At 39.9% G+C, this 18089-nt stretch overlaps 3 protein-coding genes across 7 annotated transcripts in view; 2 read left to right on the forward strand and 1 right to left on the reverse strand.

Annotated features, from left to right (window-relative positions):
- Positions 1–33: 33 nt before the first annotated feature.
- On the forward strand, positions 34–3198 carry LOC125022672. The gene is made up of 4 exons (XM_047609533.1): positions 34–515; positions 609–709; positions 1653–1808; positions 1907–3198. The coding sequence occupies exons 1-4, from the start codon at positions 104–106 to the stop codon at positions 2321–2323; spliced, it is 1086 nt and encodes a 361-aa protein (XP_047465489.1). The 5' UTR covers positions 34–103; the 3' UTR covers positions 2324–3198.
- A 3076-nt stretch (positions 3199–6274) lies between these two features.
- LOC125022692 (uncharacterized protein DDB_G0292642-like) lies at positions 6275–9714 on the forward strand. The gene is made up of 4 exons (XM_047609570.1): positions 6275–6598; positions 6705–6805; positions 8410–8565; positions 8664–9714. The coding sequence occupies exons 1-4, from the start codon at positions 6508–6510 to the stop codon at positions 9108–9110; spliced, it is 795 nt and encodes a 264-aa protein (XP_047465526.1). The 5' UTR covers positions 6275–6507; the 3' UTR covers positions 9111–9714.
- Positions 9715–10759: 1045 nt separating this feature from the next.
- LOC125022562 (ubiquitin carboxyl-terminal hydrolase 21-like) overlaps positions 10760–18089 on the reverse strand; it is a 29794-nt gene continuing 22464 nt past the window's right edge. For 3 of the 5 annotated variants that reach the window (XM_047609304.1, XM_047609295.1, XM_047609313.1), the window contains exons 12-21: positions 15787–15916; positions 15587–15702; positions 15305–15375; positions 15088–15213; positions 13855–13950; positions 13636–13767; positions 13414–13542; positions 13278–13315; positions 12915–12955; positions 10760–12834 (exon numbers count right to left, since the gene is read on the reverse strand). In XM_047609304.1, coding sequence (XP_047465260.1) covers positions 11900–12834; positions 12915–12955; positions 13278–13315; positions 13414–13542; positions 13636–13767; positions 13855–13950; positions 15088–15213; positions 15305–15375; positions 15587–15702; positions 15787–15916 — 1814 coding nt within the window. In that variant the 3' untranslated portion in view covers positions 10760–11899. The remainder of the gene's footprint in view (positions 12835–12914; positions 12956–13277; positions 13316–13413; positions 13543–13635; positions 13768–13854; positions 13951–15087; positions 15214–15304; positions 15376–15586; positions 15703–15786; positions 15917–18089) is intronic. The other 2 variants (XM_047609350.1, XM_047609321.1) reach the window with 2 other exon arrangements.

Below are 18089 nucleotides of genomic sequence, written 5' to 3' on the forward strand. Positions count from 1 at the left end.
CTGTTACGTGTATTTCACCACAACGCACCATAGACATTTCTCCACTCAGGCTCATCGTTCATGAGTCTGCAGCTTAGGCAAAAAGGGTTTCACCGTGGTGGGCATGTTCAGCGTGACGGGGATGCTGTTTGTTTGTGGGCGTGAACTCATTGTCTCTGTGTCACGTGGTCTGTGTTTCATCGACGAACCAACATGCACAACAACATGGAAAAAAAAAAAAAAAGAGCGACACTTAAAATACGAAGAAATGTGCAGCTTTCCCTTTGCCACGTGTGTGCGCGCATCAGGACAAACAGTAACCAGCCACTCACCCTCACCACATCAGCGCAACGCCCACCCTCTGACCACACTTTTAATGGCCGATATTGCCGAACGCTTCCGACAGCGTCTGTGTAGTTTGTTGCAGCAGTCGAGGCAAACTAAGATGGATTCAAATAAATCGACTCTCCGGGAAAAGTGTTACGATCCTCGGGACCTGACTCTAAGATTCGTCGACAGAGGGGACGATTTAGACTGTAAGTAGACCTCATACGACCATTGTTAAACGGTGGTGGAGTGATGTGTTGCGCTGCGTTATAGTGACGCGCTTTCTGTTTGTGCGTCCTCAGTTCTGTGTGAAGGCTTCAAGTCTCCGAGAGCTCTGATGTCCTGTGGCCACGCTGTGACCCCGATGTCTCTCACTAAGTGGTGTGGCGTATTACTGCAACAGGTAGGCTGCGGATTCATTCCATTCAGCTGCGTCAGTTTTGGATCTTTTCAGAATATGCGCAACTGTTAGACGAGCGGAAGCCTGTGTTTTCACTGCTTAGAAATACACCGCTGCTATTAAGAGTGGAGGGACTCCTGGTAGCTGCAGAAAAAAAGGGTGATAAAAAGTAATAATGTCAATGCTTCTGTTTATGTTGCATCGGGTTTATAGACTTGTTTCTTAAAGTATTAGTAACATATGTAAATACAGTAACATCACCAGATCCTCCAAAAGTTGAAAAAGTATACTTTTGCATATCTGATTACTATGAAAAAGTAAAGCAAAAGTATAAAGTAGCATGAGACAGAAACACTCATCTCCTGAGTGTTCTAGTATATACTATCGTTAACCGTTGCACGTTTCCACTGTGCATAGACAGACTTTATTGTCGTTCAGGTATATGCAATGGCTCAGCAAAGTATTAAAATATACAGCAGTAGGCCAGCTATGTGTAAAAGTGTCATTACAAATACTTGTTCTGTTATTCTATCACCATACTGAGTACAGTATAACATACAAAGTATTGCAGGAATGAATAGATTCAGCAGTGCAAGAGTGATATGTAGTCCTGACAGTAATGAAAATATAGCATTAGCAGTACTCTGTAGCATTAGCAGTACTCTGTAGTATTAGCAGTAGTGCAAATAGCCTGTAAATTGTGAAGTGGCAGATACTAGCCCCTATAGCCCCTGGACATGAGAGCATCAGAACTGAACCACTGATCCATGGAAGGTTTCCTGCTCTGATTAAAAACATTTTCTTTTACGTGTAGAGGTATGGGTGTACAGATGTGTGATGTTGACACTGTTGGCTAACAGCAGTCATAGAGACTCCTCTAAATCTTTGTAGAGTTGAGTGGTTTGTTTCCAACCTGTGATTCTCGTGTTTCTTTTCCTTGTTTCAGGGTAAAAGCAGATTTGTGTGTGGCCAGCCTAACTGTAATGTGGAGTGGTCTTTTGAGGAAGTTTGTAAAATGGCTCTTCTGACCCCGGAAGAAAAGAAGTACTTTAAAGAAACCCGGGCTCTGAATTATTTCCGGGAAAACATTGGTACCAAACCAGTAAGTGTCCTTACAACAACAACAACAACAACCTGCTACTTAAAATGTCGGCCTACATGCTAATAAAGTGCTTTTCTTTACTCTTTCCTACCTCACAGTGTCCTGGATGCACATCTTCTGTCGTGAGAGCAAATGAATCTAACCTGAGAGTCTGTTGCACAGTTTGCACAGCAACCAGACGGCAGCCCTATGACTTCTGCTGGCAGTGTTTGAGGGAATGGAAAGGTCCACGCACACGGTCAGACCGCTGCGACAATGATGGCTGCTGCAACCTGTCTCTGGAAACTCTGAAAACCTGCCCAGGTGTTGTCATATCTGGGGTCGCTGGTTGTCCCTCCATCCGGGCCTGTCCCACCTGTGGCTCACTGTTGGAGCACACCAAATTACACTGTAGAAATGTTGTCTGTCCCCGGTGTAGGGTGTCGTTCTGTTTTGTGTGTCTGAAGCTTTCCCCACATCATCCCTGTGCTGTCGCCCCTAGACAGACCTCTATACCTGTATGGAAGATGAAATAACTGGAACAACACCAGACTCTATGTTTTCCACTTTGCTTTGATGCAAGTCAGCCTTTGTTTAAATTAGATATATGTTTCTGGTTTAGATGATATCTGATTTCGCCATCCTGTGCTCACCAGCCAGTTCATAAGGCAGGTCCTAATATAAGCCAGTGAACTAGGCTTAATAAACAGAAACACCTTTGTGTTTAATTCAATCTAATTTAACAGCACCACAAACTAAGATAATTGGATAGAATAATCATTTGTAATTATATAACCCTTTATTTGTCCCACGGTGTGGACATTAGCAGTGATGAGGACAGTGCACATGATGGATAAAAAGAAAAAAGAAAAAAAGAAAGTAAACCACCTAATAAATCCAAAAATGATCATAGAGTAGAATGACAGCCGTTATTGATTCTGTTTGGACATAAACTGAACATTAACACATTCATGAAGATTTATTGCGTGATTGTGATATTAAAATACGTTCCTTTTTTACTACTATACCTAATGAACTGGCAATGTGTATATGCATCTTTATTTGCTGCCAAAGCATTTTACAATCGCTTCACAACTGATTCTGGGAATGAAAAACACATGCAATATTTTGATGATCTCATCATAATATCTGACACATTTTAGTGTTGCTTCCTTAATATTCACTCATTGCTATATTAAGCCTCTGTAATCTGTATGTGTGTGCTGCTTCGTCACTCTGTGAACGGAGGAAATGGAAAAAAGGAGGAAATATGCGGTTATATTTTGTTTCCATGCTGATAAATAGCACAGCACAGCAAATATAACATTAGTAGGCGTTAATATAATGATACATAGCAGCACTTGGCCCTGAGAAACCATTGTCTGACTTCAATAAAATAAAATAAAATAACTATCTCTGACTGGTTGGACACAGAGAATCGTTTGTTAGCTGAGGAATGCAGGAAGACAGGTTACTCTAAGTTTACTCTTTCTCTTGTACAGCAAAACCTGACAAAACTATCAATTAGATCAGTTTAATGTTCACCTGTTGAAATAAGTAGCCTGACTACAGTTTGCATTAAGTCCTTCTTCTTTCTTAAATGCATGATTTTTACAGAGAGGAATAAGAGTGTCTTCATCCGGGTTAAATTTAACGCAGTGCAAAACACCATGAAGACAGGTCTGTGGCTCTGCGGCGGCACAATAGAAAAACAAAGGAATTAAAGCTCCTTGGTAAACAAGAGTATCACGCTGCCCGTCAGCTTTTCATTTCCTTATCGTAAGACTCGGCTTCAGTTCTTGTCCCTGGAGTCGTAGCTGGAAAGTACCTGATATACACAAGTGTTTGATGTGTTTCCAGGTTTTTTATATTGCTCATTAACGTCACCTTTGTCCGACTGAAACTGAGCGAAAGCAACGCATCAATCCTGTGAAACAATACTGATATTATTACAGTATTTCAATAACCATTTTGATGCTAATTCCTAACAGTGGCGTTAGAAAAGTAATGCAATAAGTCCCATTAGCCCTGAATGAATTCATTGACCCAGAGCGGTGGATGGTTCCTCCATCTTATCCAGACTGCAGAGCGATAAAGTGCACTTCAACCCCTCAGCTTTTAAATGTAGTTCAGTGAAACCAGGTTCTTCTCATAAATGGGCAAGCATAGCGTGATTTGCTTGAAAGTAAATAAATACAGAATGGAACAGACAGGGTCACGTGATTTCTTTTAACTGCTGTAAGAAACTGAAAGTAATAACAGGGCCTTTCCTGCAGGCCGGACACAGGCTCATTTAAAACCACATCACACATAATTTAAACTTCAAATGTTGCTGCACTGTGGAAAATCTCCATAGTTCATATCTGTTTTTTTATGTTTTCTGCAGGTAAAATATTAAATACGGTGTAAATAATGTGATGTGTGCATTAATTACACCATTTTCAATCATGTCTGAGTCAAGGCATCCAGAACAGTACCACACAACACAGAGCAGAACATTTCTGAGAGCTCATCTCATCTTTTTATTTTGAGAATAGTTATTTCTAATAACTACTGTAATTTCTAATAATTATAGTTGTTTGCTCGTTTTCCCTACAAACATAACAACCTAATGATCATCCAGAAAGTTTGTAATCGTCTTTTGATTTCAATCGGATCATGTGAGACGGAATAAATTAAGCACAAGCACTTCAAGGATATTTTAAATAAATAGAGAATAGAAATAGAAAAATATACATCAATAAACAAAGTAATAGCTAACTGTGGTAACCACAATATGAGTGTATACGTAAACAGTGAGCTTTACAGGTCTGGGGTTATAGTGACAGTTTGAATGTTCTTATTCCGTGGCACCTTAATTTATCAGCAAATTCACAAACCTATGAAAAGGGAAAATTAATATTGCTGCAAGGTTTTTCCTTGGACTTCCTCACACAGTCCCAGTCTTTCATACATTGTACTCTAACGTTGACAAAAGGCAACAGGCAGGAAAATAAGAAAATGGAAAAATGTAATGTAATAACTGTAGAATATGCAGAGATGGTGGCGATAGAGATGATGATGATTATGGTGATGATGATGATGATGATGATGATGATGATGATGATGATCTCAGCCTCTCTATCAGCCTCCGTGAACCTTCCTCACCATCTGGACGTGAGACATCTCCTTGATGCCGTAGTCAGACAGTGGGGCAGAGTCGTTGTCCAGAGGTTTGTCAACGACGACCAGTCGAACCATATCTGGGGTCAGTCCTGCACACACACGAAAAAAAAACAAAAAAACAAAAAAGGGTTTCACTTTTTACGCCCATCAGAAAATCACATCTGTACAGGTGAGCTGTGTTAAAACCGTGGAAGGAAGCACAGATCGGTTTATATTCATCTAAACAGAGTCTGGTCAAAACGTCCACTGCAGGAGATTTAATTTCATGAAATACATATTCAGGAAAAAGTAACTGCAAAGGTTTTGATGCCACTTGGTTTACATATTTGCTTTACTAATAACAAATACACGCACAAAAATGATAATTTGAAGAGTTTTTTTTTTTAAACTTAAATTTGTTGTCTTAAAGTATTTGTTCTATGTTTGTCTGTTTGAGTCTTCGTTGCCTGCAGTTAACCACTCCTACCCGGATAAACAATCCTCCAACCTGCCTGTAATTCAGTCACCTGTGATAAAAACAACTGCTGCCACTAACAGCTTTATTTATATTCACTATCAAACTGCCACAAAACATCATCAGCTATATGTTGTATTTCTACCGTCATCAGATTCTACTTTAGTCGTATGACAGATGTATGTTTATCTCCTGCTCGTGTCTGTTTCTGCCTGTCCGGTCTCAGTCAGATGGGTCCCTTTATATTTCCTTGCCACCTTTCCTTTCCTTGCCACATGTTTGCTGTGGAGGTTTCAAACCGAATTTTGTAAAGCGTCTTTAGACAGTTTGTATTGTTTTTCGTTCTTTTTGACGCTTTATAAATAAAGTTGAATTGAATCGAATTTACCTGCGCACTTGCCGAACTCCTTCATCGCCGTCTTCTTCAGCTGCAGCACAGTCATGTTTTGGATGCTTTGCAGCTTGTCCTTTCTCTTGTACAGGTTGATCTTCTTTACTTCACCCGTGAACGAGTGAAGAACGAGTTGGTCCGTCTTACACATTTCTGCGCTGTTTGTGTCGCTGACCACGTCTCGGTTAACAATAAATGCTGTCCAAAGGTGTGATGCTGCCTTATAGCAGTGGCAGCGGCAGGAAATCCCCGCCAGAGTTCTATCACTTTCTTTTTAACAGTGGGTATCATTCGAAGAAGAAATCACTCGATTCATTATTCCATAATGACGTTTTTGCTCCATTTGTCACGTTTATTTCACCATAACGCACCACAGGCAGATACATACTCAACTGATCATTATAAGTTTGCAATTCAGGTAAAAACAATAAACAAACAGAAAAACAAGTCTGGTTTCATCGTAGTGTGCATGGTTGTGGGTGTTTGCCTCTGTGCCATGTGGTCTGTGTTTCGCTGATGATCCAGTATGTAGTTCCTGATTAAAAAGCAACTTTGCAGTTTTTATATTGTTACGTATGTGTGCGCATTTGGACCCAAACAGGAACCAGCAACAGATCTGAGAGACACCCCACCCCTGACCACACCTCTAACGCCGGATTGTGATCAATGCAACCGAAAGCGTATGCAGACGTCGGGCCATAAAGACGAAAATGGATTCGAACGAATCGGCTCTCCAGGAAAAATGTTACGATCCTGGGGATCCGACACTCCGTTTTGTCGATGGAGAGGACCATTTAGACTGTAAGTAGTCCTCCAGCAGTCATTGTCAAACGGTTCAAAGTGACGCCTGTGTGTACACCTTACGCGCTACGTTATAGTGACGCGCTTTCTGTCTGTGCGTCCTCAGTTCTGTGTGAAGGGTTCAAGTCTCCGAGAGCTCTGATGTCCTGTGGTCACGCAGTGACCCCGATGTCTCTCACCGCGTGGTGTCGTGTATTGCTCCACCAGGTAGGCTGCGGATTCATTCCTTTCAACTGCGTCAGTTTCAGAATATGTAACATGCAGTTACTCAGGTGAACAACACTGATTACCCTGTCATCGTGGCGCCTGTCAGTGGATAGAAAGCAAATTACATTTTGATGTTAGCTGATGTTAGAAGCAGGGAAAATGAGCAAGTGGGAGGATTTGAGGAGGGAACAGTGATGGGGATGTTCCCGGTCTGCGTTGGTCAGAGAGCGCTCCAAGGAAGGAACAGCAATCTGGCTCTTTGGGGGAGCTGTGGAGTAGTGGTTGGGGGTGTAGCCGTGGTGCCCTCAGCAAGCACCTAACCCCCAATTTGCTCCCTGGGCGCAACCCACCTGAGGCTGCAGCCCACTGCTCCCACTGAACACACTACTGTGTAAACAAATGGATGGGTCAAACAGCAGGAACAATTCCCCCATCTTCAGACAATAAAGGGTTGCAATTTATATACAAAGAAGCTCCCAAATTGCTCTTCATTTAGTTTAACTCCAACCCTTCTATTTCATCCTAATTTAATGATTATGAACTGTTTGTGGTGCCTCCCAGTGAGAAGGTCCGGGTTTGAGTCCAGCTGGCTTTTCTTGGTGGAGTTTGCATGTTCTGGGCTTTCCTCTGGGTACTCCAGGGTTCCTCCCACCTCTGAAGACATGCTTGTTAGGCTAATTGGTGACTCCAAATTGACCATAGGTGTGAGTGCCAATGATTGTTTGTCTCTGTTACCCCTTTCACATCAAAAATACCGGGGTGACCCAGGTCCACGCTTTCACATCTCCAGAAGTCCCAGGTCCAGCCTTCCGCTGTGAGAGCTGCGTGCCTGTTTTTCCTTCCCTGTAATATGTCATCACGTACATTGCAAGTAAACACTGGACAGCTTGGTGTATTTTTGTTCTGTTTTTGAGCTGGAGCTCCTACAGTCATATAGTTTGACAGGCCGTTGAGTGCGAAGATCAGAATTTAACAGGCAGATACATCAACGTCAGAGCGGAAAACCCAGGTCGATGTGGTGTTCCTGTTGACGTTGAAGCTGAGCCGATAAAACCCCGGGTAATTCGACATCAAGCGGGTTCCACATCACCCGGGTCGACCCGGGTCGGCCCACGCTCAATGTGAAAGGGGCTTGTGTTAGCCCTGCGATGGACTACACCTGTCCAGGGTGTACTCGGATGACAGCTGGAGTAGGTTCCAGCAACCCCCACAACCCTAGTGTGGAAAAGCGGTAGTAGAAGATGAGATACCTACCTCGGTACTAGCACGTTTCCACTTTCTTCTTGTATTGATGCTTCTCCATCTCCACAGTTTTCGAAAGATAGCTTTGGATCGATAAAGAATCACTAAGGTTAATTGAGGAGGTTTGAAGATGCAGACATTTGCTTAACTCACGTTTGGCAAACTTTTGGCAGAATTTTTCAGAAATTTCTGTGAAAGTGTGAAAGTCACCATTGATGGAAGTGAAGCAGGAAGAAGAAACAAGAACTAACCCCGACTGGCAAAAAAAAAAACAGCGCCATCTAACATTTGGTTGGAGTTGTTCCAGAGTGAGTTGAGTGGTTTGTTTCCAACCTGTGACATGTTTCTTTTCCTTGTTTCAGGGTAAAAGCAGATTTGTGTGTGGCCAGCCTAATTGTAATGTGGAGTGGTCTTTTGAAGAAGTTTGTAAAATGGCTCTTCTGACCCGAGAAGAAAAGAAGTACTTTAAAGAAACTCTGGCTCTCAACTACTACCTGGAAAACATTGATACCAAACCAGTAAGTGTCCTTACAACAACAACAACAACAACCTGCTACTTAAAATGTCGGCCTACATGCTAATAAAGTTTTTTTCCTTACTGTTTCCTACCTCACAGTGTCCTGGATGCACATCTTCTGTCGTGAGAAAGAGCAGATCCAACCTGAGAGTTCGCTGCAAAGCGTGCACAGCAACCAGAGAGCAGCCCTATGACTTCTGCTGGCAGTGTTTGAGGGAATGGAAAGGTCCACGCACACGGTCAGACCGCTGCGACAATGATGGCTGCTGCAACCTGTCTCTGGAAACTCTGAAAACCTGCCCAGATGTTGTGATATTTGGAGTGACTGGTTGCCCCTCCATCCGGGCCTGTCCCACCTGTGGCTCACTGTTGGAGCACAGCAAGTTACACTGTAAAAACATTGTCTGTCCCCGGTGTAGTGCGCGGTTCTGTTTTGTGTGTCTGAAGCCCAGTGTCGAATGTTACCAAAGAAGCAGGAGTTCCCCACATTGCTCCAGTGGTGTCGCCCCTAGACAGACCTCTATACCTGTATGGAAGAGGAAATAACAGGAACAACACCAGACTGTATGTTCACTTTGCTTTGATGCAAGTCTGCCTTTGTTTTAATTAGACATGTGTCTCTGGTTTAGATGAAATTTAATTTCTTCATAACTGGAAATGAAATGCATCCTAATATAACAGTCCTCAACTAGATCTCAGCTTCATGAAGGTTATAATATTCAGAATTTGTTTAAAATAACTGTGAAAGAGCTGTTGATTCAACTGTTTTTCATTTTGTAAAACTGTTGGGAATGTTTCTATTATTTTGACAATTAATCAGCAGACATGGCTAAATAAACAAAAGCGTTCAATTCCATCTAATTTATTAAACTAAGATTTAGTGTGTGTATATGCACCTTTATTTGTGAGGTAATTGCTGCCAAAGTGGATTGATTCTTACCTAAATTAGATGAATGACAGACACATACAATATTTTTCCCCCACTGCAGGATGAATTATCTTATCTTGTCATATCATGATATCCACCAACATATGTAGTTATTTTATGTGTCCTGCTTCTTTCATGTTTGCTCATTGCCATTTAGCCTGTATAATCTCTATTTGTGTGTGCTGCTTCCTCATTCTGCTAATTAAATTATGTTTCCTTGTGTTTACGTTTTTCTTTTGTACAAGAAAACCTCAAATTATAAAAACTCTTGAATAGATCAGTTTGATGTTTGCCTGTTGAAATAAATACCATGACTTCAGTTCTTAAGTTATACAGTACGGCCCATTAGTCCAGAATGAACGCATCTACCCGGAGCGGTGGATCATGTACTTATCTTCATCTTACTGCGGAACAATAAAGAGCAGTTTCACTCCTTATGTTTTAAATTTAGTTCAGTAAAACCAGGTATGCGTTACAAGTCCAGTAAGCATAGTGGGACTTCCTTAAAAGTAAATAAATACAGGGATGGGCAGTCCAGACTGGAACAGGATTACGTGAATTCTTATTAATGCAGAGGAGAAACTGAAAGTAATAAGAGATAAATATCTTTGGGGAATTCCATGAAGGTGGAATAAAAGGTAGGCTCATTAAAAATGACAACACAGGGCCAGGATGAGAGCAGAGACGCTTCCCTGAAATTAAACTCTTTGCATTGTACAGCTTTAAATGCCGTTGCACTGTGAAAGATCGCCATAATTCTTGTTTGTTCTTTATGATTTCTGCAAAATATTTATTTGAATAATATTACATGCATATCAATTACACCATTTTCAATCATGTTTGAGTTGAGGGCTAAATTACATAAGGTCGAGAATAAAACTGAAGAATATGAATGGATTTTAAATAATCAGCAATAAAAAGATCAAGTAAGTATGCAATACTAGATGTCAGTCTGAAAAAAATAAGTTTGCAAATGTCTGTACATGTGAGGTTAGCTGTACAGGGAGACAGGTACACACAGTAAGGGGTAGGATGGGGATGGGGATAGAAATGCACCATGGAGTTGAGATAGAAATATACTCATTAAGCTACAGTGTTTCATATCTGCAGTATTATTCTCATGGCTGTTTTTGGTTTCTTTTGATAGACACAGACTCATTGTCTGCTCATCTTCCTCTTACTCTCTAATCCTTTCTTATCTTGTTCATCATGATCTACTGACCTTTACAGAAACCGTCAAGAAAAACAATCTTTGTGATATTTAAAATGATTCTAAACACATTTTTATTTTTTTAAAGCACCACAAAAGTCCTTCATATCAGACAAACACAGTAGTTTGGTTCTCATGATAAACACTGAGCACTCTAACACTAGTCAGCGATTTACAGGTTTGAGGTAATTGGACAGTAAACAACAATCACAGATAAAATAACTAAACACATACACATTTATAACAAGACTGATGTTCAAAATCCACATTGCCTTTCAATCTCGGGTATTAAATCATAACATACTGTGTTAGGAGAACATTTTGCAAAAAATCTGAAGTAACTTCAAATGAACAGAAACAACTAACTAACAAAGTAAAATAATAAATAAGTAAATAAATAAATATGAATATAGATTTGTGATAAGGGCTGTTTAGCTGAGAATCAGTCATTCAAAAATGATACAGCACTGTCAATCTATTCTGGCGTTTATAAAAATGATCAGTAGTATTAGTATTTAGTATTTAGCAGTAAGTATTTTTTGAACTGTGTCATATATATTTCTTTATTTATTTCTTTTTTTTTGTCTGCATTTGTCTACATAGTTAAACACCACAGGGTGTCAACATTGTATGAGATTGATGTAGTTAGCCAGCCCAGAACGCCACTGTGTCACATATTTCATCTTAATACACCTCACTCATATCACCTTTTTGTTTTAGAGACATTTAGTAACAGAAAAACAAGCCATTGTTTCCAAAGAGTCTCACATGTCCTTGTGTCTGTGTCTCTGTGAAAGGTGACTCATTCAGGTTTAACTTACTGACATCTTTAGTTAAACCATCTGTGTTTTGATCAGATCTTCTCTCATGACTACCACTGTTCATTCTGTGAGCTGTATCTTCCTCTCCTTCTGCCCATGCCTGCTTTGTCTTGAGACTTCTTTGAGTATCACTATGGGTTCTCTTACCTGGACGTGGCTTTGAATGACCTGCACCTCCCTCTTTGTTTTCTCTAATGGAGCTCTGCCTCACAGATTTTTCATCTGGTCCAGTATCTCCCAGTCATGGTGTCTCCCCTGATCTCTTATTTCTCCTTGGATCTGTGTCGGTCCTCTACTTCCTGACAGTCCCTGTCTCAAATCTCCTCTGCTGTGTCTGTCTTCCTGTTTCTGTCTCTCATGTGATCTTCCATTGTCCTCAACACACACTACAGTGTACTGTGGATCCTCTACTTTGCACGTGCTTATCACGTCTCCTACTATCAACGTTCAGGCCCATTTGTCTCAGAGAAATATTTCTTGATGTGTCACTGATTTCCCTTTTACACTCTGGATAATCAGTTCTTTCTTTTTGTCTAGTGTCATCAACTCTCTCATCATTCCCAGAATGTTTTCCCTTTTGCATAAGTCGATATGTTATTATCTCAGCATCTTCGTTCTTCTCCACACTAACACGTTGAACTGACATAGGTCGTCTAGTTTTCACCTGATCTTTATTGATGTTCTGACTACGTCTTCCCTTGTTTTGCTCCACCACGTCATAGTGTCCAGTTCTCTGTTTACTGTCCTGATGTTCATTTCTGCTCTGTCTAACACTGACTAACTCTCCATTGTCCTGCTGCTGATCTTCTACCAGTGACTCCTCTTCACTCTCTTCTCTGTTCTTTTGTATCACTGCCTTTTTCTGATCCTCTACACTTGTCGTTTCTGTACAGATCAGTTGTCCATTTACTCCCTGGTCATCAACTTCTGCCTTTCCTCCCATGTTCTCCCCATCATCCTCCATTTTCTTCCCCCCATCACTCCCCTGTTTGTCGACATATTCATCTTCACCATTCTTATACGAGTCATGATCCTGACGACTGTCTTGTTCAGTCTGCCTAACATCAACTTCATTGTCTGGATTTTTTACATTTTCAGAGCGTCCAGGAGGTGGCGCTTCAACAGAAACTACTCCTACATGTATATTTCTGTTGATGGAAACGGACACTGCAGTGTCATTACCATTTTCTGCATCATCTTCACCTTCATCTCTGTCTCTGTTCTTTTCAGCATCTTCATCCTGCTCATTCACATTTCCCATAATGGGCTGGTCTTCACTATGGGACACCCCACAACTGTGTTGAGTATCAGCTGCAATGAAAGAAAAAATAGCTATGGAACTAAATGTACTAAAGTGACAACCTCATTCAAAATGAAAATATATCTCTTACTTTTCTTCTTTCTGTAAAATAGAAGGTAAGCACTCCGGGATCTAATGGGAGAAATACGAAACAAAAGAAGATTTGAACCGCTGCCAAAAAGTAAAAATGATCTTGAAAGAAATAAAGTTTTAATTTAAAAATGATTTTACAGCCAATTCTTCAGCCAAATATCAATAGTTACTTGTGTGCTTGACAAGATAAAGTCAATCTAATGTGTTGTGTGTTTCAAACTGTGAAAGAGGATATATCCAGGTCAAATGTGCACTTGTTCAAATATGCTGAAAAATGAATTAATTTTAATATGATGAGCTCATTATTTCTTGAAAAACAAAAACATATGGAGTGGTTAAAATGAATGAAACTAAAACTTACTTCTCAGTGTTGTCCATCTGGAACGGCTGATAATCAAACTGTTGATGGAAGAAATAACCAAACACAACCTGATGAATCCATTATTTCACTGTAACAACTCAGTAACACTGAAGTGAAGGTGATTAAAGGTGGTTACCAGTGTGACCCTGGTATCATTGAAGCTGAACCATCTGTCTCCATTCTCTTCTTTGATTGTTGCTGTGTAATGTCCACTCATCAGATCACCAATATGATCCACAACTGCATGCAGTTCATATGTCTGACCCTGATCAAAGCAACAAAAAAGAGACAGACATTAAAATTAGGAATGAAAAACAAAGCGTTTATCATCAAATACTGATAGACTCTGTAAATGTACCTCTGGTATCTGAAGACTGTAGGGAACAGCCACAACACGGTTGATTTTGAAGTACTTCATGTAATAGTAGTTGAACTCAAACCTCTTCAGCAGCAACATCAAAACGTCTGGATGATTCCTGATTACATATTGCTGAATACAATAACATGAGAAACTAGATTCAGGTCCAGAAATCAGGTTTGTCTTTGAAGTCAGAAACATTCATGGCTCTTTACTCACAGTAGTAGCATCATTTTGGTCATCACAGGTGTCACAGTACATCTGATTGTCTCCAATTAATTCTGAAGACTTGAAAAACTGCTGGATGCCGTCCTCCTGAAACATATACTCATGTCATCTACTTACATCTACTGATTTTAGCTCTGACTAAAATGTACAAACCAGTTTCTCTTTCGAGGAGGAATCTGAGACAAAGAGAAGATCAAATACAAAAAATACAAAAAGCACAGTTATCTGCAAAAGTCTAGTTTGTCTTTGTTCATTCCTTCACAGTCAGTAGCATAGAACAGAGAGAGCAAACACACAATCAGTAATGGACATTCATCCATGCTTGAAGGGAGAGGGGTGCAATGAGGAGTACTGAGTTGGTTTCCGTCTGTAACCTCAACACCAGATGCCAGTGAATCCAACACACACCTTAAACTGAACTGTGAAAATACAGACTGAGTTATGTCCCTGCCACTGTTTTAAACAGGCCAGTGCACTTCTGGTATTCACTGGTCTATAATATTAGGAGTTCTCACAAACAGGCTGAACTTTCCTCTTTTCATTTCATAATGGCACTCAGACTGCATCACTCAGGGGGCACTACGTGTCCCTTGCCTCCTTCTGTTCTTGTTGGCATTACTGGACATTCGCTCAGAAGTAGAGCGTCACAGTTTTAGGTTGAAGGGAAAAAGCAGAAGAAGACATCAGTAATGTTGGCCTGGCAGTAATCCAGGTGTTATTTGTAATTATTTGCTGATACTGACTGCTTGAGTTGATATAGACACCAACAGCTGAATAAGAGGAGTAACGACATTTATTGTTTCCCATTTGGTGGCTGCAAATATGTTAAAGTCTTAGAGACCTTTAAATTCAATTTTAAAGCAGTATTATACAATGTTACCTTAAAATGAAGCACAGAATGGCCTTTGAGTTTCACCCTCTGTAGCTTGAATGTAATTAGACTTACAACGAAAACCAAATATTAAGCATAAACTCAGATGAGCAAAAGAAAAAAAAAAACAAAACACACACACTAAAAGAAACCCAAACAACATTGGAAATGTCTCCAGGGTAAGTTTCCGAGTGATGAACCTGGTAGGATGTACTAGCTGTTCAAAGCTTCACAACCTTTGGTTGTGTTGACATTTGTTACTCACAAGAGGTGTTGGAAATGGAGCTGACATGTATGTTTTTTTTAATTCTTTTTATCTTTAAATCCTGGAAATGGAAGAGAACCGTTCTTACCACACTATAGTCTTTGCTGCTGGAATCCACCAATGCAAGAGGAAGATTCCAAAACTGCTCAGTGATGCCAGACTTTGTACGACATTTACAACAGGTGGTCTCACGTGTCAACTTCCCTTCAAAGATCTGAAAACACAAATATAAAGAAACCTGTAAACAAGTGTTCATTTCTTTTATCCATCTTGTAGACTGTCTTTGGTGTTGATGCAGTGTTTACCTGAGATGCCTCAGGACTGGTCAGTCTTAAAATCTTCTCAAAGTACTCGGCAGCATCTTGTTGTTCATACACTGAGTAGAGAGATTATAAGTTTATTTATTAAATTAAATAATTCATAAATCTAAATCATAAGTAATTATCCATTATGGTGAAAATTAGGAGGATGTTCCTGTTAAATGGCTAAATAAGATACAACTCACATCATGATACACGCAAACTGTTACAATAAGGACACACAGACTATTCATAGGTTGTGTTGTTCTGTATGTTGACGTGCTCTACCTTTGACAATGCCCAGCTTCCTCGTTATTTTATATGTGTTTGTTGTACGTTCTTCTAAGTCCTTAAATAAGTCCTTAAGATCATGGTCAATACACCCTGTGTTTTCTTCTCTGTACCTTAATAAAAAACATACATGAGTGACATAAAAACACACTGAACTTTAAATACATTGTAAAGTATGACGTTGGAGAGTAATAAACCTGTTCACTGCTTCTCTGAAGTCTTTGGTCATGAACAGCACCTGCAGCACACTGTTCAAGTAACATGTTGATCCTTGGTTCTTCAAGCCGTGATAGTTAATAGCTTCTGTCTTCATTCCATTACTGTTAACTAAACAAGCAATGGATTCTTGTGATTAGTGTTTTATTATTATCAGGTAGTTTGGATTTTATATGGAAAACACATTTCAACTACTGACAACAATTAAAACATGGTGGTAATACTTGTTTTTTTCTCTCGTACAATTATAAAGAATTTAAATTCTGTCTCTTTGCTGTGTGCCTTGTTGTTTTAATTGTTCTTGGCATGTATCCAGTTAACCTTTGAACTGATCATTGACTGGACAGAGTTAAGAAGCTCATAAACAATGGTTTAGATTTTGTGTAACTGTGTTTGAACTTACTAAAAGCTGTAGAGAGGAGATTGTTAATGATGCATGTAAATTACAGGACCATCTCCACCTGTAGGCTGCATCATAAACTGAGCTACTTGAGAAAGCATTCAGACACCTTCATGTTTTAATAGTTGTGTTGTAAATTTAGTTTCAAATGGATGAAAATTAAATTGCTTTTTTTGGCGTACCTGTATATGGGTGACAATACATTTACCATAACCCATAACCAGGATTTTAGTCAAATATAGTAAAGACCATGAATTAAAATGTCTCATTTACTGTACTGAGGGTAGTGATTAAACCTGTGCTCACTCTACTGTCGAACAATCAGGCCTTTATAGAGCAGACAAAGAAAAGCAAAAGTGCATTTAAAGAATCTAGGGAATAAACCATATTATTCTCTTGTCTGAAGAGATAAAAACACTCTTGATGCATAATTTCAACTGACACTCATCAATAAATACCATGTATCTGAACAACGAAATCCCTAAAATGTTTTTACTATCATTAACCTCCTCTCCTTCGTTTCCAAAGAGTCTTACATGTCCTTGTGTCTGTGTCTCTGTGAAAGGTGACTCATTCAGGTTTAACTTACTGACATCTTTAGTTAAACCATCTGTGTTTTGATCAGATCTTCTCTCATGACTACCACTGTTCATTCTGTGAGCTGTATCTTCCTCTCCTTCTGTCCATGCCTGCTTTGTCTTGAGACTTATTTGAGTATCACTACCAATTAAGCAATCAAACTTTATATATATAGGGCACTTTTCATACATAAAAATGCAACACAAACTGCTTTACATGAAAAACAAACAGCCCTAACCCCCCTATACCCCAGACCCTCATTTAAGCACACACATAGACACACACACTGACACACAGAATACTGCCCAAGCCAGACATGGCTCCCAGAGTGGAGGGCCTGTGTGAGTAAAACACTGGAGCTAAAAACTAAGAAACAACAGAGTAAAATATGAATAATACTAAAAGGACTAGACAAAGAAATAAAAAAACAAAAACAAACAAGCAAAAGAAATAAACTGGACGTGGCTTTGAATGACCTGCACCTCCCTCTTAGTTTTCTCTAATGGAGCTCTGCCTCACAGATTTTTCATCTGGTCCAGTATCTCCCAGTCTTTCTATCTGATCATGGTGTCTCCTCTCATCTCTTATTTCTCCTTGGATCTGTGTCAGTCCTCTACTTCCTGACAGTCGTCCCTGTCTCAAATCTCTGCTCTCCTTCTTTGGTCTGTTCCTTTACACTTGACATGTGAAGTCCTGTTGCTCATGTGATCTTCCATTGTCCTCAACATACACACTACAGTGTACTGTGGATCCTCTACTGTGCATGTGCTCATCACGTCTCCTACTATCAACCTTCAGGTCCATTTGTCTCAGAGAAATATTTATTTTTTCATAAGTTGATATTTTATTATCTCAGTATCTTCGTTCTTCTCCACACTAACACGTTCAACTGACATATGTCGTGTAGTTTTCACCTGATCTTTATTGATGTTCTGACTACGTCTTCCTTTGCTTTGTTCCACCACGTCATAGTGTCCAGTTCTCTGTTTACTGTCCTGATGTTCATTTCTGTTGACACTGACTAACTCTCCATTGTCCTGCTGGTGATCTTCTACCAGTGACTCCTCTTCACTCTCTTCTCTGTTCTTTTGTATCACTGCCTTTTTCTGATCCTCTACACTTGTCGTTTCTGTACAGATCAGTTGTCTATTTACTTCCTGGTCATCAGCTTCTGCCTTTCCTCCCATGTTCCCCTCATCACTCCCCTGTTTGTCGACACAATCATCTTGACCACTGTTATAGTAGTCATGATCCTGACGACTGTCTTGTTCAGTCTGCCCAACATCAACTTCATTGTCTGGATTT

The sequence above is a fragment of the Mugil cephalus genome, chromosome 1, assembly GCF_022458985.1.
Source record: "Mugil cephalus isolate CIBA_MC_2020 chromosome 1, CIBA_Mcephalus_1.1, whole genome shotgun sequence".
NCBI lineage: Eukaryota > Metazoa > Chordata > Actinopteri > Mugiliformes > Mugilidae > Mugil > Mugil cephalus.

Excerpts from the sequence above, each read along its gene's own strand:
- LOC125022692 (XM_047609570.1), top strand. The coding sequence starts at position 6,508 with ATGGATTCGAACGAATCGGCTCTCCAGGAAAAATGTTACGATCCTGGG. Across the intron at positions 6,599-6,704 it reads TGGAGAGGACCATTTAGACT|TTCTGTGTGAAGGGTTCAAG; the intron begins GTAAGTAGTCCT and ends GTGCGTCCTCAG. Across the intron at positions 8,566-8,663 it reads AAAACATTGATACCAAACCA|TGTCCTGGATGCACATCTTC; the intron begins GTAAGTGTCCTT and ends CCTACCTCACAG.
- LOC125022672 (XM_047609533.1), top strand. The coding sequence starts at position 104 with ATGTTCAGCGTGACGGGGATGCTGTTTGTTTGTGGGCGTGAACTCATT. Across the intron at positions 710-1,652 it reads GTGGCGTATTACTGCAACAG|GGTAAAAGCAGATTTGTGTG; the intron begins GTAGGCTGCGGA and ends TCCTTGTTTCAG. Across the intron at positions 1,809-1,906 it reads AAAACATTGGTACCAAACCA|TGTCCTGGATGCACATCTTC; the intron begins GTAAGTGTCCTT and ends CCTACCTCACAG.